We start from the raw sequence: 18,505 nt of genomic DNA, 5'->3' as shown, positions 1-18,505 counted from the left end.
ATTTAATGTAGTTCTGCTACAGCTAAGTAATGTCCCAGACATGTCCTAGCTGTTTGAAGATGAGTGTATTATAAAGCAAGACCACTTTGGGTCTTTGTATTTCCCTTCACACAATGTATTATAACCACAGTAGGACCAGTGCTTTCGAAGGGCTCCTTCTGGCTCCAGAAGCAGTGCTGCAGACAGATGCTTTTAACATTTCCAGAAGCTTAGTGCTGCATTGTGGGGCAGAAATAGAAGCACTGACGAAAGCACCAGCAAGGTTGTTGCAGTTGCATGCTTTTCTTTGTGAACAAAGCCACACGGATGCTATTAGGAATTAAGTCAGAATGGGGGGCCATGAATACCCCTTCCTCGGAGCTGCACTCCAGTAGCATATTCAGTGGTTATGAAGTACACAAAACAGCTGTTGAATATAGATAACAGTGGATGGACTGGTCTATTGTATACTGTAAGTTTGTTTTGTATAGTTCAAGTGATGCAGCAGGTGTTTAAGTGTAGAAGGAATACAACTTACAGGTTGGCGATTATGAATTTAAAGTTGAAACATATTTGACCTCCTAAAAAGAAAAAATAAATCTAGAATTACAATTTCAGCTGTGCCATTTCCAGTTAAGAATATAACACGTCATCTAAAGACTTTCCAACATTTTTCAAAATAAATCAGTTAATAAATGCAGCTGCTACATTGTGCTACAGGGTTATCCATGACTTTAGACCTTTATTGAGAATGGCTTAATTACAAATAAAAATATATTTATGTATAAAATCCCTGCATGTAAAATACCCTTTCCTTTGCTGTGGACATCATAAAGGAAACAAAGTGATTATACATTTTCAGAATGCATACTTTTGATGAACACCATGGAAAACAATGTTTCAGAAAATGCAGATGTTCTGAATACTTGGCCAGTGAGCTGGTTTTTATCCTGAATTTGCATCACGTAGTCTTCTTTTGACTTAGGTTCTGCTTCTTTCTTGTGTTCTCATCTCTCATAACTGTATTCCATTTAGCCATAAGAGTTCCTGTTGCAATGGGTGGAACTCTTGTTTTCTCTGTATTAACTTAAACAGCTTTGGTTCTTTATCTTTCAATTCTGTTAACTAGTTGAACCCTGGGTACCAAACATTTATTGTTACACCCCATCTGTACATTTCAGACCACTTAGAGTGCCCTTAAGTCCGTGTTTATGTACAAGCTCAAGATTCACATGTAGAGGCAATTTTTCAAGTCTTTTTAGGAATTTTTAATTAGCTAACCAATCCTGCTCTAAAAAAAAAATAAATCCTGTGGCAGTTCAATGCTACAGAATGAACTACCTAATGGAAAATGCCTAGGTTAAGAAACTAAGTGCTCTTATCAATCTGTAATTTACATACCTGTTAATGAGTAACATAGCTTATACGATCTCTCTAAATCAAACATTATTAATTTGGACTTGCACAGAACGTTTTCCAGAGCAGTAGCCTTCTGGTGACTTATTTTGGAGGAGTCATAAAGCATTATCTACTGTAGGTTTTGTACTCTGGTCATTTTCTGGGTTTTTACTAATGTATTTGTCTATACTACTCCCAAATCACATCCTGATTTTTATTTATTTTGCATATATAACTGCCAGAATGTATTCTAACTTCACCAGTGCTACGTAAAATCGGATGCGTAAAGTTTCTTGTCACGTAATTCTGTTCAGAACTTTTCAAAGGCTACTGCATTTTACATCTGTTATTATTTTTCAGCCTCTGTGCACAGGAGCACTCTTGATTCTGTTTGCTTAATGTTTTCCACGTCTTACAGAAAGTCAGCAACTGATAAAAGATGTCTTTTCTTAGATTTTTTTTTTTTTTATCGTGCTGCAAGTAGGTTCCTATTTATTATTTCTACCACTCAGTAACAATGTCCTTTAATTGTTCCGCACAGTTCCTGAACTTGGACAGTTCTTTTCCTAAAACCATGCCAAAGGTGTGGGATCTCTGTCTTAAGTGCAAAACAAAGTTTTGTCAGCTTTATGTGAGTACTAACAATTTTTTCTGCCCATTTTAATTTAGGTAGGACTGGAGATCCAAGACTTGTAAGCAATTGTGATGGACAAATCTGAAGTAGGCTATTTCCTACACTTTTACAGTGCTCCTCAGCAAAGTAAATAAACTCAGGTAATACACAAAAGGATTATGAATGGGCTGCTAACAATTTCACTTCAGAATGTCTGAACAAAACTTCAGCTTAATCCAAATACACCTACAGTATAAGAATAACTACAGTTTCTGTCTTTTTTACTGTTTGTATTCCCCCTTTTCTTAATTGAGTTCAACTTTTAGAAGGTCACTAAATTAATACCAATAGCAAAGTTTGGCTCAAAGTATGATTCAGCATTTCAGCTGCAATCCAGTCTCTCCTGTCAGTTAAAATTTACAAACAAAATACATACCATTAGTATATGAATGAATATTTTCTGTATTTGCTTAAGTTTATATTTAGATTGGGTGCATCAGAAACTGGTGTGCATGGATGTCATAATGCTTAGAGACTTTTTTTTTTTTGCAAAGAGCCACAAAGACTCTCATGTCCAAAAAAGTCTTTAAACTTTTGGGGTAATACAGAGTTCTGGGCAGTCATCTGAAAATATTTAGCCAAAAGAGATGCACTTTGTAGTGCAAGGGATCAATCCCAATAACTGCAATTCAAAACTTAATCCAGTGACATCAATACTAAAACTGTAAGGTGAATTTTGTACATGGGAAATTTTCTAATGTACATGTTTAATTCCTACAATACTGATGAGCCAAAAGGTGTTTTCATTATTTTAAAGTGGTTTAAGTTAGTATTTCTTCCTTTCACAATACCCTGCTGAACCTCAGATCCCTCGATTTAGGATGAAGATCAGCCCTTGTTGCTTTGAAAGAGAGAAACAGGTATTTTCTATTTTTTTTTCTGGTTTTGTTTACTTAAACCTATGTGTATATTACCAAGTGTTAAAGTTCATACATTTGGTGCTTCTTTTCTCATATGTTTAATTTGAAAATAAGCTTAAAGTGAAGAGGCTTAGGGCCTGTATTTTAAAACTGCTGTCAAATGTGCAGTGTTAGAAATGAGAAAAATGTGTGACACATTGTAAAATCAGATATTTCATTGGGAATAAAAAGGTAAAGACAGCATTGCAATATAGTCCTATCAATGTCTATAAAGCCTCCCTTGTTTAAGATCCCACTGCAATTCAGGAGCAAGGTCTCTGCAGGGGTGTCCTGAGACAAGCAGCCAACTGCCATGCCAGCTGCACCAGAAAGGACCAGAAGTATCGGGTGTGGATGTCAGCTGTCTGTGTAGATGAACAGAATATCCTCATCCGTGCCGTAACTTGTCCTGGCTTCCTCAAAGTTACTGATGCTGGTGCAGCATGTTCCTGTAAAAGAGGAATTAAATGTTAGTAAAAACTCAGAAGACGCCTGTGAAAGGCTCCCATTCTGGGTCTAGCAGCATCTACAAAGAAAAGTACTGTACATAGAGTAGATCAATTGTTGCTTGTGTTACAGCTTTACTTGCTCAAGTAGATTTTCTCATCTCCAAGGCAAGGCTCACTGAAGTGATGCTGTAAATAGGTCTCAAAGTGGTCATCTTGCTATACTCTGCACATAGGTACAGTGCAGCATCTCTTACTAGCCTATCTTGAAGCCAAACAAGTTGCTAGAATGTGTATCTCAGTGACTCAAGTAAATCACAGCACAGATTGCAGCAAAAACTTCGTGCATGTAGCACAACCCTTTCTGACAAATTGGTTAGTTATGCTTGAAATATGTGCACACTAGTAGAGGAACTCCAGCTATGGCTCTGTGTTATGGACGTGTTAAGTAACAAGGTGGCTGAGAATCCACCCAAAAAGAGCAGGCTACTCACGGTCAGCATAGGCAGGGTTGTTGTAGTAAATACTCCCTGAGGCTTTGTTGTAGCCACACAACACAATGAAATGGCCCTGGTAGTCAGGATTCCTGCAGAAGCACTTCTGTCCAATGGGGAGAAAGCAGCAATATTTGACAGGACTTGAGCAAAGATCACACAACAGCAGGACTGCATTCACTAGGACGATGGCTACATGACCTTGGGACAGGTGTTTTTGGATGTCTTGAACAGTTACTGTGCTGTAGGGGAAAAAAAATCATGTTTATTTACAAGTTTAAGAAAGAGACTGGCATTCAGTGAAGCTAAACCCTCCAGGCTTTGCTACAAAGCCTGACAAAACCTGTGCTATTCATGGTCTTTTGATCTCATTGCTGCTCCTGAAGTGTAGAGCAACAGCACTGGATTCTGCAATAATGTAGATGTAATCTCAAAATGTATCGGGTGCCTGGGAGAAGAGTATTAAAGAAGTTGGCAACTTACTCAGTAATTTAAGAGACTTTTGTTGTGGGAAAATCACAAGTGAAATGTTCTATCCTGCTCTTAGAAAAAGCTTAACTCCGAAGCACCAAGTCTTCACTGACTGAGCAGCTGAAGATCATGTAATCACTAACCAACTTAATGCATGCCCACATTTGCCTCTTTCACACAGGAATATGCATCTCCCAGTTGCAAGTTTGGACTACCTGATTCTTTTCAGGCTGTACTTCTATAGTACCTCTTACAGAAAGCAAGTATTAACCAAACATAGCCTATAATCTCATCTGTTAAAAGCTGTCCTTCACTGAGGCAGATGGTATATACCATATGCATTAGAACTCATCCCTTGGATGTGTTTCAGATGTAGTGCTGTGTGTCATACCTGACTGAACTTGTTCTTTTTAAATCTTTCCCAGCGTTGCTTCTACTCTTCGGTGCCCCAAGCTGAGTACTGCACAGGTACACATGCATTCTGTCCCTGCCTTGATCAAGGACGCGATCTTAAGATTTCTACACCAAGATGGACTGACTGTCCCTTCTCTCTTGACACACAGCTCTAGTTAAACAGGTGGTGCCATACAGACTGGATATGTTAAAAAGAACACTTAACAATTCTGTTAAATGAAAGTTGCATTGCAGCATTCAAATAATGTTGTGGCTGCCCGGTACCCTCTCTTCTTTCCTCATTCCTAACTACTTACCGCACTTTGACAGAGATCTAAACCAGCTTCTCTATAAAAGGGGGTGCAACTCAAGCTGAACATGCATTAGTTATTTTCCATGAATAACAAACATCACTGTCAGTTATAGGTTGTTTAAACAATTCCACAGTTTTTCCTCTTTTCCTGGGTTTACAATTCTTTCATAAGGTTCTTTATTTTATCCTCCTATCAGCAAAGGCTCACATGCCAGCTTTATCTTTGTGCTTCTGTCTAGGAACAGAGACCTATAATATTTGCATAGCTCTAGGAACAATGGGCTGTGTGTCCACATAGCATTCTCCTTAATTCAAATGACAATGGTACTTAACAATGGCCAATTAAAGCTCTGTAGGCATTCCCTATTTGGATAATCTTAATGGAAAATCAAATTCAAAATATAATAGCTAACTTCTGTCAACATTTGCTAATCACTCTGTCATTACTATTGTTCCTCAAATTTCATTATTAACTCTTTGCGTCCACTCTTCTGAGATATAAAGTAAAAAGACTAATTCACCAAAAAGGCTGTGGGTCTGATTTCAGCCTAGCTTTCATAAGTTTAGCTCAGTGATTCCAAAAAATGCATGAAGCCCCCAATCTCCAAAGAGCAAAGTGAAAACAATAAGCTTACCACTTCTCCACCAGCACCTTGCAGGCTTTGGCTTGTGCAAAGAGCTGATTCACTCGATTTTCTTCTGTGTCAAAGTGCTTCCTATAAAATGACTGGAGATAACAGAATTTATGAACTGGAATGATGATCACCTTAGGTAATCCACCATTTACAATGTCTGCTAGCAAGGGCCTGTGTAAGCTGGAGATCTGGCTATGGGATAAGAACTCTCTCCCTTAGTTCACTGGTAATAAGAATTCCTGCTTTAAATTATCAGTTTAATTTAATTCCTGGTCAGTTACTGTTGCAATTTCCAAGCAGTGGCTATTCATCTGCCAACATGAAAGAAGTCTGCCTGGTTTCTACTGGGCAGGAGGCTGCATCAGAAAAGCTGTTGCTTGTTTGTGTGTTCATTGGTCCCCTTGTTAGCAACCTTGAAGAAGTTCTCCACGGTCATGGAAGCAGAACTGGCCTCTAGAGGTGGTTCCTCCAGGCCAGGGCTGAGGCATGGTGGCAGGGAAAGTGTGGAAGCACAACCACTGCCTGAGCTGTGCCTGTTCTGGAGACAGCTTAGAGGGCTTCAGTCTCCAAGGGTGTTGAATAGTCTGGAACCTTTCAAGAACACTATGCAAAAACTTTTTTTAAAAAAATCAATGGGATCAAAGATACAGAATACATGAGATCCTATCTAGCCATGCCTTTGGAACTGATTTATACCAATTTGGGCAACAGACAAACCTTGTTTACAGGAGCTATAGTTAACCATCAGTTACACAGCAGAGCCTTTCTAGCATGACGCACAGCACTCCCTTTAAAAACTGCCTGCTGTTTCCCAGTAGATAAGAATACTAACCTGATTTTTGTAGCCCTTGTCCACTCCAAGTGTTTGGGTGCAAAATTTATGCTTAACACCGAAGTGCCGCATTAGGTAGGCCAGGTCAATAGTCCAGATACTCTTTGTTAACTGGAGCTCTTGGATGGCTTTCTGAAATTCATCGTTGTCCAAGTGATTCAGGTACCTATGGGGTTAGTAAAGGCAGGGGAAGGGAAGCACAGATCTTAGGAGAAGCAAAGTGTGTGCTGTAGCCCAAGCTTCCACATCACAGGAAGGAAAAACTGAAACAATGGGCTTGGCTAAGAAGTAACCAAAAAACATCCCACAAATGAGCCACAAATTTAAGGGAAGGGAAAGGGAATAGGGAATATTTAACTGGATTTATTGCTGACTTTTTTTTAGAAAAGTACCAGTATCTCAACTGCTTTATAGCACTAGAAGTATAGGGGATGCTGTACAATAGGCAAGCTATACTCAGCAAGTACAGAACTGTCCTGAAGGGCTTACAATCTATACATACAATCTTAATAGAGCAAACACAGAGAGGAGTGTTAAAGTCTAATAAAAACTTGCTTCACACAATAGATGGATTTCAAAAGGAGGAACTGCAAAGGAAGTTGGTATATACTCAGAGGAAGTTTGTCTTAGGTACTGATGACAGAAAAGGCAATAAAGGGGAGATGGTCTTGAGAAAGTTTAGGATGTTGCAAAGGGATGGAGAGGGGCAGTAACGAAGAGTTCTGGAAGTCAAAACAAATGGAATCAAATGCAAAAGAAAAAAAAATACTGGAATTGAGGAAGCAGGGTAAACAAGGTCAGATCAACAGGGTGAGAAGATTAATCTTAGATGCTGAGTTTTGGGCTGACAGGTGTGGCAAAGGGAATGAAGAGGCAGAGGTTACAGTAGTCAAGATGGGAAATTACCAGCACACGGACTAACGTCTTGGTAGAAGGGATGGAGAGAAATGAAAATCTTCTGCTTCATATCTACTAAGTGGACATCTAAATAGGTATTTCTCCTGCACCTAAGCTCATGTTCCTCTGTGGAAGGAAAGAGGAGTTCAGCAGAACAGCTACTGGCTTGAAAAAGAAAAAAAAAAAAAAAAAAGAGGGCAATACAGTGCATTGTTTTGAAGTTGAAACTACTCCTGGAACAAAACTGTTCATCCCCCAGATTTGGGGCTCAGCAAGACCGAGGCAGTATATACTCACAAACTGAGATAAACCTACCTATTGCTTGAAAATACAGAAAGGAATTACATGATCTGCTGTGGTAAATACCAAACCTGAATTATAACAACAGGAAAGAGGGATAACTTTTTATCAGCTTAAGCATGCCAACCTGCAAAGTTCTTAGACTCAGTGCTGAATGGATTATTTTCAGTCAATCAAAACAATTACTGAAAAGGTCATAAGTCTGTCTTAGTTTCTATTTTCCCTTGCTTCTCCTGGAGGGCGGTGCTAAGCCCTGGCAGCAGTATTTCTCCAAGGGCACCCAAGAATATGTGCTCCTGTAAAACTCAGTCAAACTCACAGCTGCTTCTGCATGCCCCTTCTCCCTGGATGTTCTTTCCTGGATCCCCCTCTCCCACAGATGGGATTTCCCACCCCTTCCAACAAAATCAGTGACTTACTGGAGCACCATCCTGGAGCAGGCCAGCCCACAGTCCCAGTGGTACAGCTGCTGGATGATGGGCACTTTCAGCTGGACACATTCAACTGTGGTGAAAACACCCCGTTGTGAGCAAAACGTAAAATACATCAATCCATACAGAAATGCTTCTGTACCTCAGCATTCTGTAGTAAGAGAAACTTGGAAATGGGTGGTGGTGGTTTTTGGTTTTGTTTTACTTTATCTGATTGGCAGGTTCTTCTTCTTTTAGTAATTTGCCATTTCTATATAATTAAGCTATTTCTATATAATTAAGCGTTTAGTATAAGCTCATACTCCTTTACTGTTACACACCCAGATCACCCTGCTGTATGGTCCACCCTTCTCGTGGAAGTTTTACTTTGTTTTTGGTGGGCCAAAAATAAAGTGAAACTTTAGCCCCAGCCCCTAACTGGGGAGCAGTAACCCCTCCTAAATAATACTAGGTAAGGTGTAGATACGCATCCTTCCTCATGTGTCTGAATGTATTTCTACGCCTCAAAAATCTTAAACCAAAAGGGAAGAAACTGGACACACCCAAGATTTCTAGGCTCTGATTTCTTATGAGCTTTTCTAGAGATGTATTTTTCCTCAAGGACTGTAATTGTCAGGAGTAATTTTAAGTTAACGAAACTCAAATGACACCAGCTAGCCTCCTCTATTAACTCCCTCGATAACAACAAAGAAGAGGGACAGGGAACAACGCTGTCCGAAAGTCCTGGGACACCCACAGTGCTGACAGCCCTTGCGTTTCCTTCAGAGGTGGCTCTGTGGTGGTTTCAGTTTCAGAAACACCCTTACGACTTGGAGGGCTCTCAGCATTTTTGCCTGTTACTGCTACTTCAGAGTTAAGCAAAGCGAGTTAATCATAAAAGCTTTCTCCACATAACCTCACCTTTGATCTGGAAAAGCCCCTCGCAAACCTCTGTTAATACAGGGTCAGCTCAGCTGCGTTTCAGGACGGGGACAGAACGCGTTCGGTGCGGGCTGGCGGCTGTAACGCAGCTTTATTGACAAACGCTGCGGGTGACGCCAGCTGTGGGCTCACCCCGCTCCCTGGCGCAGTCCCAGCCCGCTGCAGGCACCCGCCGATCCCCGCGGCTGTGGCGCTGCTGGAGCCGGCACCGCTCGGGGCTCCCCGACCCCCTCCACCGCGGGGCTTCCCCCTGAGGGCAGAAACATCCCCCGGGGACCGGGACCCGCGCCCATCCTCTCCTTTCCCTCAGCGCCCCGCTGTTAGCGCTGCCCCGGGCCCGTGACGAGTCCCGAGACCGATTCCGTGCCGGGCAGGCGGCGGCAGCCCCCGGCTCCCCCCTCAGCGCCCCCCGAGCCCCCTCAGCCGCCTCCCGGGGCCGGCACTGACCTGATGGAGGCGGCGGCGGCTCCCCCCCGGCCCCCTGCGGGCTCCTCATGGCGGCGCCGGGCCCTGCCGGCCGCTCACCGCCCGCCCATGCCCCGCCGCCCGCCCGGCTCCTCCCGCCCGCCGCGCCTCAGGGGAGGGGGGGGGCGGAGGGCACGGAACCGTCCTGCCGGGCCGCGGCGGGCCCCGGGCGGCTTTGGCGGCGGGGCAGGGCCCGAGCCGGGAGCTTTCCGCTTCCGGGCTGCGCTGCACGGCGGGAAGGCGGCGGAGCCATTACGGTGCGCGCGGGACGGGGACGGCGCTGAGGGGCCTCGGGGCCTTGGGGGCGAGGTTTTGGGGCCTTGGGGTTGAGGGGGGCGGCCGGGGCTGGAGCCGTTTCCCGACCGAGTGCCCGCTGCTCACGGGTGGGTTCCCTGCGCCAGAAGTGCGGGGAGGGCCGGGGGGTGGTGCTGGCTTTCAGCCCCTTCCTGCTACGGGCATCTCTCTGGAGCAGGGTTATCGATACACGCGTGTGGGGCAAGAGAGAAAATCGCCTCCCGTAGGGAAGGCCTGTTGCACAAAGCACTTTGTACGTTATTTCCGTTATTTTGAGTCTTTTTCCCTCCCTTGACGCAGGTGTAGAGCCCCAGCACCGCCAGCATGTCGATCGGAGTGCCCATCAAGGTGCTGCACGAGGCTGAAGGCCACATCGTGACCTGCGAGACCAACACGGGGGAAGTGTACCGAGGGAAGCTCATTGAAGCCGAGGACAACATGAATTGTCAGGTATGTGCTGCAGGACAGAAGGCAGGCGGGCTGACCTGGGCTTGGAAGCTATTATCTGTAGCAGATTGACAGCTTGATTTAGAGACCCTCGGTTTTACACTTAGGATAAGTAAAACTTTGCTACTGATGCCCCTAACGTAGTGATTTGAGATTACTGAGCATGCCAACATGCAGGTTATTCTTTCCGGGTTTAAGAGTGCAATTGGGAACTCCTGTCAATGGCATCAGAGTTACTAAAGTTTTGTTCTGTGAACAATGTTCTATGAATAATTTTTCTGCAGAAGTTGTTTATTTAATGTGTCATTGGAGCTGTTTTTAATGTACGTGCCTTAAGGCATCCCAGGAGGCTTAATTTCAATTGGCTTTTTGTAAATCATGGTTGAAATCAAAATGCTTCTGTAATAGTTACGGCTAGCAAAGGTTTATTAAAAATAAGTTTTATTAGCTTTGTTTTGTACTCAGACTGTGGAGAAGGTAAAAATTCTGGTTCCGCTTGAATAGCGGCATGTGTAAGAGTATATTTAACTGGTGCTGGATGCCTTGTGGTGCCACTCTGGTTGAGAAGACAGCGTGCTTGGAAAGTCTTTGACTTTGGTACTTGAATCCTGGCTGTATATTCTGCAGGCAAGAATAGTGGGAGCCCAAAACTGTGCTAAAGACCTCTGTGAACACTGATCTGTATTTTCCAGATGTCCAACATAACAGTGACGTACAGAGATGGGCGAGTGGCACAGCTTGAGCAGGTGTACATCAGAGGCAGCAAGATACGGTTTCTAATTTTACCGGATATGTTGAAGAATGCTCCTATGCTGAAGAGCATGAAGAATAAAAACCAGGGTTCTGGAGCTGGGCGAGGAAAAGCAGCTATTCTCAAAGCTCAGGGTAGGTACAATCTGTTAATGATTTCCTGTCTGTCCTCCCCATCCTCTCTCCATTTTGCTGTAGAGGAACTGGGCAACTTTCATCTCCATCACTGAGGAAGCATAAGCTGTAGGAAGCTGAATGACTATTTCTGGCATAGTTTTTGTTTTATCTTACGGTGAGAGTTAAGACTCAAACTGTCCCATGCACAATATTGATGTTGCAATAGTCCAGGTATGTTAAGTAGTCTGTTAGAGACTTGATGTAAAATTTCAGCTTTGGTTTTCCAGTGAAGGCAGCCACCAGCTGTTTGGACTACTCGAGAAAGGATTCAGCTGTTCTTGTTAAACTTTTTAGGGGAAAAAATAATCAAGTAGAAAGATGATACTTAAATTTTTGGGAAACTGTAATTATTAGCATTTCATCCTCATTAGTACCTTTCTTGTGCACAGTCTACTTACAACAAGACTTGCTAATAGTCATGAGTTCTAAAGTCCTTGGTTAACTCTAGCAAATGCAGGAAGGACGTGTGTGGGAGTAACGTCTGCTGAAACATAGCGAGTTCTGTTGCAAATCCTGGGAAGAGTGTGGTCTTAAATCTCATTGGCTACAAACTTTGTGTGTCAGATTAGAAGGACACAAAGTGTGTTAATCTTTTATTGCTCTTCGTACACATTGCATCTGTTATAAATAGAAGACTGTAACTATTGGTTATGCTTCCTTAGGCAAGAAACTTTTGCTTACTATATCACAGTCTGAACTTAACCTGAATAGGATGGTTTAGTTTCCATGCTTCTAAGCAAGAGACTTATTTATTTTAAAGAGAGTTATTTATTTTTGGTTTTGTCAGTTTTGGTGTCAGTTTTTTAACTGTGTAGTTATATCAAATTCATGTAATCCCTGGTGTTTTCTTTCTTCAGTGGCTGCAAGAGGAAGAGGTCGTGGTATGGGCCGTGGCAACATCTTCCAGAAACGAAGATAATTTTGGCCTTGTCCAATGTGCTTTTTTTATTAGGGGGTATTAACTGTACTACATGTGTGTTACTATCGGTTTTGTTTAATAAATATTTCTGAGAAGAACTTGTCTGCTCTTATATGGCAGGACTCCTCTTTGGCACATTAGAGTTCTGGTTTGTTTCTGTAGGTGGCAAATACATTTTAGGTTGATTTTGACCTTAAAAGTGCATTGTTTGGGAAACAGCAGACTTGGTATCTAGATTTGACTTCTTTGTACTTTTGTGTAATGCGTTGAGTTTTAAAGATCATCTTGCTTCCTTTTTCTTGTTTAATCCTGTTGTTATTCACTCTAAAGAATTAGAAGCTATTCTTGATGAAGAATTTTTAAATGTTTTGAAGCTGTGTTAGTGTCTGCGTTTATGGAACGTACAGCCAAATGGAGGCAGCTTCCTGAGAAGCAAAGCAGTGTTCTTTTACTTCACATGGATCTACCAAGAGATACAGGTCTGTGTTCAGAGCTGTACGTTGAGCTTATATTCTTGTATTTTGTATTTTTCTCTTGGGACATGGGAAAACTTTTCACTATAAACACCCAAATTTAATATTTGGTAGACAGGCTTTTCTAGCCTGAGTCTCGAGACCACTCGCCTGAGGTGAAAGATTTGATTCTAACCCTGCTATAATAGTTCACTTGTTTTTCCTCTTGCCTGGGAAGATAAGATGGAATATTAAAAAACAAACAAAAAAAAACACACCTCATTGTCAAGGATTAATTTGAAGTGGTTTGTGCATCTGGAAGGTGTATGGGGAAAGTCATAAGGATGGTTATCTCTTAAAAAGGCTCTTTAAAAAGGCTAATCTTTTGAGCAAAACTTAGGTCTAAATTTTGCTTTTGTTTTTAAAAATCTACAGTTGGTCACATTGATCACCAGCTCAATTGTAGGAAGCCAAATTTAGTTGTAGCTTTATTCTGCTAAAAGTATGGCGTGGCTGTTCTTACCAACATTAGTAGCTGAGATATTTAAGTTGAACGCGCCTGTACCTAACTGCATACTTGCATACAATCAGTTATCAGTCCATACATGTATAAGAAGCTATCTAGTCTTGCTTCTCTCCTCTAATCTGTAAAGACTCTTCCCTTGTGTGCAGACATGAAAGTTGAACTAATGTATTCGGTTGTTGAATTGTCTGTAAATAAAGCAGTGTTTGATTGCAGATCACTAGAAAAACCCTGCTTATGTTTTGTTTTGTTTTCTGGTTAGTAATGATCCTAAATATTTACATTAGAAACATCTATGAAGAGTTTGTGATGTATTTGAGATTAATTTATAAAAAACTTTGCCTTCTTATGCCTAGATTGAGGAACCTGACTGAAAGACAAGACAGTTTTCACAAAAATGCTTCCAAACATGGCATGTGAGCCATGCTCATATAGCAGTAATGTTTTCCCAAAGACAGTATTTCAAAGAATCACAGAATTTCCATCTTAAAGTGAGTACCTAAAGGAATTTTGTAGTGATGTTGAACACTCCCTTGTGGGAAATCTGTTGTTCTTTGTATCCGCAATCACTTGAAATAGAACCCTGACTGACATCAGCTGATCATGCGCTTCCCCTCAGACTACACCTGTGTAAAATCCTGGCGAGCAAAACTGCGGTGGTCTACCTGCAGAGTGCAACATTTTGAATAACTAGTAGAAACAGTTGTTTGTGGAGCTCTAATACTCAGCTTGTTTCCAGCTCTTACTGTGGGAGAGGACATTGTTACTTTCACAGAATTTCCTCCCCATGCCTACGTAAGTTACTGAATTTCACAAGATTGTTTTGAGAAAAAACATCTTAAAATCAGTGTGAAGCAGAAGCCCATTTTGAGTCTGTAGTAGATGCCCACTTGAGACTCTCCTTTTTTAACACACAAAGGAGAAAAGAATTCCATCCTGTTGCTGTGCCCTGAGCTTCATAGTAGAAATTGAACTGTCTGCTTATATTAGTTGTGCTAAAGCCTGGGATCTCTGGAAATGGCTGGTAAGACTACGTGCGTTCTGTTGGCGGCTGCTGGCTTTGCTTGTTGCTAGGTGGTGGTATGTGAGATGTCAGCTTCACTAACAGATAGCATTATATCTATATTATATTTAGATGTTTTCTGTTTGTAGTTTGCTAATAGTTTTTTATGCATTTTAATACACCAGGTTTCTGTTGCTAACCTAATCTGAGTTTTTGTACACTGGAGTTACTCTACTGACAACAGGTAGGATAGGGATGGCACCATACATTGCTTTCTGTATAACCTGAGGCAAGCGTTTGCTGCAAGATTTTGTAGGATGCTGCTTCAGCAGCTACAACAGCTGCTTCTTCCCAAAGTAAACACCTGATAAAAATCTGAGATTGATTAGTGCCACAGTAAATTGCCATGAATATAACCTACTATAGGGTGGGGTGTGGTGTTGAAGAATGTCAAGCTGTTCTGCTTTAAAATGGGTGTTGTCCTGGCAGTGGCTAATGTAGGGTGACTGCCAAAGGAGCTTACTGTTACCTTGTTCAGGAGCAGGAGACACAAGAAGTGTGCTCACAGTTTGAACAAAGAGAAATCGCTTTGCTGGAACACTTTCGGATCTGACTTCTAGTGGGTCTCCCTGCAATCTCTAGGGGAAACTAATAGTGAGGCTTAGTGCATTTTTTTATTTTCTTACAGCGACTATCAAGTACTTCCCAGCCTTCAAAGCTTTATTTTCTTTTTCTTAAAAGCCTCCAAAAATTATTAATAAATGGAAAAGGAAACAAGGCACAGATGGAGAAATTGACTAAAAGTATTTTTTGGAAAAGGTTCAACGTTTTGGCAAGACTGCAAATCTGTCCCACTGGCTTTGTCTCACACTATTTCCCTCTGGCTCTTAAATAGCATGTAGCCCTTTGCTGAAGGACACAACTTCTTTTGCAGAGGGCAGGGAGAAATGGCACTATTTTTGACCACAGAGAACTACAGGAATGGCCAAGGTTTTGAAACGCCCAGGGGAACCCTAAAGACCATAACTGTTAAATTTAATTTACTTAAATTAGAGCTGCCTCACAGTAACATATAGTTTGTTCAACTAATGATGATTGCCTTACATTTTCTATTATTTTTAGAAGTTCCTGTTCCTCCTTCCTGTGCAATGCCAAGCTTCTGTTCTCTCCATTGAGATCCCTTCTCTTCCCTGAAACAGTTGGTGTGGCATTCAACAGCAGTGAGGGCAGAGGGGCAACCAAGAATTTCAGAGAGAAACAGGAACCCTCTGCAGTAGGTTTGATTGTTGCACTACAGGGTTTGTTCTATTTGCTTTAAGAAGTTTATACCCCACTTGATGTTTATCACCCTTTATTTTTGTAGATGTCCACTGAACACTGCAATGAAACATTTTTTTCCAACTAGTGTTGCCTTAGCTTTTAAGATTTGCTTAAAACATATAACAGCTCTGATCCACATCAGCTTTGAAGAAGATTCCGGATTTTGCAAGAGCAAAAAGCTTTGCACTATGAATTCAGCTGAGGCTAAGTTTACGATGAAATGTTCACCCTCTTCAGAAAGAAAGATACTGGGAATTAGTGTTGAAAAGTTTGAAGTTTTGTAACTGTAGGAACGAAAGCCAAGATCACTTAGCAACATCTTATTAGTTGCTTAAAATTTGACTAGAACAATGGATATGTTAGTTTGTTACAGGTTGTTCTGAAGATCAGATCCTATGTGTATTATCCTTACAGCGTGATAAATTGAATTTCATTCTAACAAATGTTTTTTCCTCCGCTAGATGGCTCTGTAGGTAAGTGAATGAAATCCATCAAACCAGAACCCTCTGGAAGGGAAAAATGCCAGAAATGTGACTTCTGGTATAAAATCCATAGGATAATACTATTACAAACTCCAGCATTAAAATACACGGTCTATTTTCCTTCTTCTTCAGCATTCCCAGAGTGCTGGTTTCATAGGCAACCAGGTTATTCCATCTCAGTGCTGTGTGTGTCCCACACTTGGCTAATTGGGCATGTGCAATTACAAGTAGGCATTACAGATTCCTCTAGTTCAGCAGTGTACGTGATCTATTTCTCTGAGACAGGATGCTGTGGATAGATGAGGTATCTTTCCTTATTTGACACTTTTTTTTTTTTTTTTGTCCCAGATAGCATCTCTTTTCACTCTTTGTCATTGCTTTGTGTATGTGCTTATAAACTTCTTCCCATTCAGTGGCTTCAGAGCTCACTGTAGTTCCCTGTTTTCAACAGAAAGAGACTGTTATTGACCTGAAGCTTTGACATGAATTTATATCTTTGGTATAATCAGTGTAGATGCCTTTGAACTAATGTGGTACAGAGAAGCTACACTGCAGCCATGCAAAATGATGTATGGAGAAGTGCAGGTAGAAATTCACCTAGTCTTCCTGAATGAAAAAAATAGGTTGTGCTCTGGTACAAAAACAGAGAGGAGATGCTAATAATAACAGAAGAGTTAAATGGTTGGAGAAAGTATCACTTCAAAAAATTACTTTGCACAGAACTGTGGCACTTTTCCTCACCGAGCTGGTGCTTTCATCATGCACGGTTCTGCTCAGCAAGGGGGTCTAACTTCCATCCTAAAGCTATACTTTTCTTCAGTTCATTTTCCAAGGGTACTCTGTGAAATACCAGTCTGAAAGTTATCATGTTATGAAGAAGAAGCTAGGAATGGATGTAGTGTAGATGAGGTATGTGGCAAGCTATGGTATCTCTTCTCTGAGACTAACTCCAGACCACTTTGCAAAAGCCTCACTCTCTGGGGTATTAAAACTTGGTTTATACCAGCTCTCAAAATTGTGGGAGATGCAGTAGTCTCTTAATCTCTTCTGTCTGTCAGTGAAAGTCAGAAGTTAAGGGATGTGCCCCCCTTTCTCCTATGTCTTCCAGAAAATCTCTTTTAGAAGGGCAGAGTGGAGTAGAAGATCCGAATTTCTGCTGCTGGTAATCAGGGTCACTGTACGATCTCTATCGCATAGCTACTTAAAGCTTCACAGCAAGGTTTCATTTAAACGTGGGAGTCCTATCTCCTGCCATTGTGATGTGAACAAGGATGGAAGGTTCACATCCCAGTGGAGTAATGACCTGGTGATGTAGCAGAAGGTGGACTTCTGAGGTCTACAAGTGTCTGTAATTTGGTTACTCATTTCTCAGCCATGAGTTAAAATGGAGAAGAGTTCTCCCAGAGTTCTTTGATGTGTCCATGCTCACAAAGGCAAAAATTAAAATCTGGACTTGCACCTTTTTGCAGCTAAGCTGATTTCAGACAATAAGGGCTGGTCCTTCTCCTTTCAGATCAGATAATAATAAGTTTGTGGGACTGCTATGCTTTCAATGTTTCTTTGGGACAAAATACAGATAAACCATGTTTAAAGCATGATCTAGAATTGCCTTGAAACAAATGCTGGTATGGGCAGTGTGGTTTATATTATTTTGCAAGTAAAAGGATATTTTCCCACTTCCTAATCTGCTCAAGGATAGATTTTGCCTGAGGTAGAAGAGCTACCATATGATTACAATGTGCTGGTGCCTAAAGCTGCCAAAACTGCGCTTGTCTGCAAGTATCTAGCCAGATCAAGTTGCATTTTAACTGCCTTAGGTGTCCTGTTGTTGCCTGGTCCTGCAATAATAGTTCTTTATAATAGTGTCAAGAGTACTTTGGAGGTAATGAATAGGGAAGTTCAATCTTCTTCTATTCATTCTAGCTGTTCCTCGAAAACTACAGTATGAGATTATTTAACACAGTCTGGAGACTGACATTAGCGTATGCTACAGCCACCAGGTTTGGGATGTTTTTACTCCACCTCATTTAGATGTTTAATGAGAAAAGTATTTTGGTTTTGTGTGTGAGTTGGTTGTCCCTAGTTGACAGGCTATTATTCCTGGCACAGGGCCAGACATTGCATAAGCAAGTATTGTGCAGTCCTCTGCTGCTGAGCAGAGACTGTCGAATAGGAGTCTATGAAAAGTGGAGGTTTTCCAGCATCATTAATTCAGGGGAGAATGTTGAAGCCCTGGCAAAAAAAGAGATTGTTTTCAAAAGATGTGTAGTTATGCTGAGAGAAATGAAAAGAATGGCAGAAAAACACTATTATTGTTTGCAGCGAACACTTAATTTGTTCTTCATTTTCTCTTGCTTGGAGGCATGAAAATTTGTTGTCTGATTAGGGGTTTGCCCTATTTCCAGCTCCATGGAGAGGTGCTAGTACATCCGCTCCAGAGTAAACCACTGCTTGTTGTGAGGCAAAACTTCTCACGATTTTTTCCATAGTGCCTAACTGGGCAGTGCTTAACTGGGAGCAGAACAGAGCACTTAGAGGGAATATCAACAGCACAGGGTTGGTGATGCAAATGGAAGGTAATGGGAATGCCT

The 18,505-nt window shown here is 41.6% G+C and overlaps 2 protein-coding genes across 4 annotated transcripts; one reads left to right on the top strand and one right to left on the bottom strand.

Moving 5' to 3' along the window:
* Positions 1-694: 694 nt before the first annotated feature.
* Positions 695-9,725, bottom strand: GUCD1 (guanylyl cyclase domain containing 1). Of its 2 annotated transcripts, none has more exons than XM_084297202.1 (6): positions 9,530-9,725; positions 8,150-8,234; positions 6,534-6,699; positions 5,702-5,793; positions 3,890-4,131; positions 695-3,398 (listed from the first exon to the last, which is right to left on the bottom strand). In XM_084297202.1, the coding sequence occupies exons 1-6, from the start codon at positions 9,576-9,578 to the stop codon at positions 3,307-3,309; spliced, it is 726 nt and encodes a 241-aa protein (XP_084153328.1). In that variant the 5' UTR covers positions 9,579-9,725; the 3' UTR covers positions 695-3,306. The 2 variants fall into 2 exon arrangements, with proteins under 2 accessions (XP_084153328.1, XP_084153329.1); XM_084297203.1 differs by lacking the exon at positions 9,530-9,725 and adding an exon at positions 9,062-9,137.
* Positions 9,726-9,751: 26 nt separating this feature from the next.
* Positions 9,752-13,332, top strand: SNRPD3 (small nuclear ribonucleoprotein D3 polypeptide). 2 transcript variants are annotated; one of them, XM_084297200.1, is made up of 4 exons: positions 9,752-9,804; positions 10,142-10,291; positions 10,981-11,173; positions 12,073-13,332. In XM_084297200.1, the coding sequence occupies exons 2-4, from the start codon at positions 10,166-10,168 to the stop codon at positions 12,132-12,134; spliced, it is 381 nt and encodes a 126-aa protein (XP_084153326.1). In that variant the 5' UTR covers positions 9,752-9,804; positions 10,142-10,165; the 3' UTR covers positions 12,135-13,332. The 2 variants fall into 2 exon arrangements, with proteins under 2 accessions (XP_084153326.1, XP_084153327.1); XM_084297201.1 differs by lacking the exon at positions 9,752-9,804 and adding an exon at positions 9,883-9,930.
* The last annotated feature ends 5,173 nt before the right edge of the window (positions 13,333-18,505 follow it).

Source organism: Netta rufina, assembly GCF_964035555.1.
Source record: "Netta rufina genome assembly, chromosome: 17".
NCBI lineage: Eukaryota > Metazoa > Chordata > Aves > Anseriformes > Anatidae > Netta > Netta rufina.
This window is presented reverse-complemented; position numbering and strand designations above follow the sequence as displayed.